Here is a 2,619-nt window from a genome sequence, read left to right as displayed (position 1 = left end):
ATTTATACACCTGTGGCCATGGAAGTGATTGGAACACCTGATTCCAATAATTTGGATGGGTGAGCAAATACTTTTGGCAATATAGTGTATATCGATTTTTATATTTTTTCATTTATTCTACTGGCAACTTTTTTTTCTGTAATAGAGGGGTCTGAATACTTTCAAGCACAACTGTAAGTAGAACTCAGTGGTACTCACAAAGTAGAAGTAGCAGTCCCAGAAAAAGAGGGCAAATGCCTGCATCTCCTAACTTCGCAGGAGGTGCAGTTTGTTTCATGCAGACATCCCCATCCTTACAGACACAGACACGGACTTTCAGTTTTTGTGACTGTGGGCAAGACTTTCCCTGTTGGTCTTCCACCACAAACATCAGTTTGTAGACACCAGGCCAAAGGTCCTCCATCGCCTGCACAATAGCTGCCTTCTCTGTGAGATACAGCAATGATAGGCATCGTTAATAAGTGCATTAATTGATAAAACACAAAAACACATTTAAATATATTCACACACGGACAGAATTGTTGCTATAATAAAAAGGAAAAAATAACTATGGCCTCAGAAATAAAAAAAAAAAAAGCATTAATAAATAAAATTCTATAAAAATTAAACTATGCTTCAACAGAATGATAAAAAAAAATCTCATTAAACAGGCCTCAACAAAAATTGTCACATATTTAAAGACTGAAAATATTGCATCCAAAGGGACACGTTAAATGGTGACATGGCGTGTACCACACTCAACATGGACCAGAAGACGCAAAGAGTTGTTTCTAGAAATTAGACAGAAAATGACAGAGCAGCATGTTGAAGCTAAAGGCTAACAGACCACCTAAAAGCAACTGATGTTCCTCTGACTGTTGAAAAGATATTATTTGAGTCCTTGGAAACACGGTGGGTCAGTAAAATAAACACGTTTTTCTTTACTTGCTGATATGCAGAGAACACAGAGGGTTGAATGATTAGACGGGAAACGCTTCCACACACTGAACAATGGCAGCTGGATGGAAAGCAGGTGTGAGGGGAACTGTTTTTTCTTCCAAGGTCCACTTATGTGTGTGTATTGGGAAGCTTTTCAGCTTGGTTGTATAATTGCATCCAGACTCTATGCAGGAACATCTCTCCTCTCTAGAACCAATCTCAGCACAGAAAGTGTGCTTGAGGCTATCACCCAAACAATGAAAGTAGCCTGAGCCATGAACCACACACACACTAAAGTTTCCACACAGGCCATGAGCCCTTTGCCATGCACACATGCATATACAACCATGTTAGAGTATAAATAAACCAGGATTGGGTGCATGTCTTTTGTAGAAAAAGTCGTGTGAGGTGAAAAAGAGCTCCGTTCTGAACTGTGATTTTCTTGGACAGCATTGACGTAGACGAGCTAATAAATACCTTTTTTTCCCTGAGTCTGGGGGGCAGGCCTGTTGCAGGAAGGCAAGCAAGCCTAGCAATTACTTAGGGCCACAAGCTGCCTGGGGCCCCCAGAAAATGGCTGACCTGGTTATTATCTGCATCTATGGACCAGCAGTGTGAGCACCAATGTTCCCTCAAAGCTGTGCATTGCTGGATGTTCTCGGCGCAATAAAATCTATGTAGTGCATAAAATAAAATCCAACATGAATTTGAATCTGTGCATCATTTGTTTTACAACCTGAAACCAACAATGAAAATATGAGAAACAACTGTCATCCCCACTGAGTTTCATTACACAATACGGAGAAACGGAGCCCAGTTTTTTCCATGCCACATTAAATATAGTATTAATAAAGATGAAAAGGAAATATATTCATCATTATTTATTTCGTTTAGGCGCTTATAGCATCTCATTCTTCTGGATGCTTGATGTGCCAGCTGGTTTTATTGATTAAACAGAATTGAACAGCTCTGGCCTTTGATCTAGATACTTTTGAAGGCTACATTTATATATTCCTATCAAATCAGTTTTAAAATAAATATTAATACATCTAAGGGTTAGATTTGGAAAAATATCTTTATAAGAACTTCAGTGTCCTTTAAAAAAAGGTTAGCAATGATCTTATTCAGCACATCAAAGAGCTACAGGTGCATAAATAAATAATCCCACAGGAAGAAGACGATAAGGCCCCAATTATTTAGCAGTTTAGGCTTCCAGAACAATTAAACTCACAGATTTGTAAACAGCCCTGCTGTCCAACAAGCACCTTAAAACTCTGAGAGTATATAGTGTGTGTGTGTGTGTGTGTGTGTGTGTGTGCGTGTGCGTGTGCGTGTGTGGTCAGATACAATGGTGAGCAGACATTTAAATTTAGTGATTGCCACGGCAGAAAAGTACAATGACACCATTATCAGAATACGCCTGGAGAGGCCTAAGCCTTCAAGTGAATTTTGCTTGGGGACCCCAAATTCCTTGAAATGGCCCTGCCTGTGGGTACATTAAGGATATGGGGGAGGATTTTCGTAAATTTTTAAAGACATTTTTAAAAATTCCCATGTTTGCTCATTTCTCCTCTTGCACTACCCCATTTCTCCTCGTTCACCACCCCATTTCTCCTCGTCCACTACCCCATTTCTCCTCGTCCACTACCCCATTTCTCCTCGTCCACTACCCCATTTCTCCTCGTCCACTATCCCATTTCT

General features: G+C 39.9%; 1 protein-coding gene across 1 annotated transcript in view; it reads right to left on the bottom strand.

The window, feature by feature from the left end:
* Positions 1-184: 184 nt before the first annotated feature.
* The window catches only part of LOC107104523 (desmoglein-3-like), an 11,572-nt gene continuing 9,137 nt past the window's right edge, over positions 185-2,619 (bottom strand). Inside the window, exon 4 of the mRNA XM_015404527.1 lies at positions 185-426. Within this exon, the coding sequence (XP_015260013.1) occupies positions 185-426 (242 nt within the window). The remainder of the gene's footprint in view (positions 427-2,619) is intronic.

Source organism: Cyprinodon variegatus, unplaced genomic scaffold (genome assembly GCF_000732505.1).
Source record: "Cyprinodon variegatus isolate N-32 unplaced genomic scaffold, C_variegatus-1.0 Scaffold1776, whole genome shotgun sequence".
In the NCBI taxonomy this organism is placed as follows: domain Eukaryota; kingdom Metazoa; phylum Chordata; class Actinopteri; order Cyprinodontiformes; family Cyprinodontidae; genus Cyprinodon; species Cyprinodon variegatus.
Note: the sequence above shows the minus strand (reverse complement) of the source record. Positions and strands in the feature narration are given on the sequence as shown.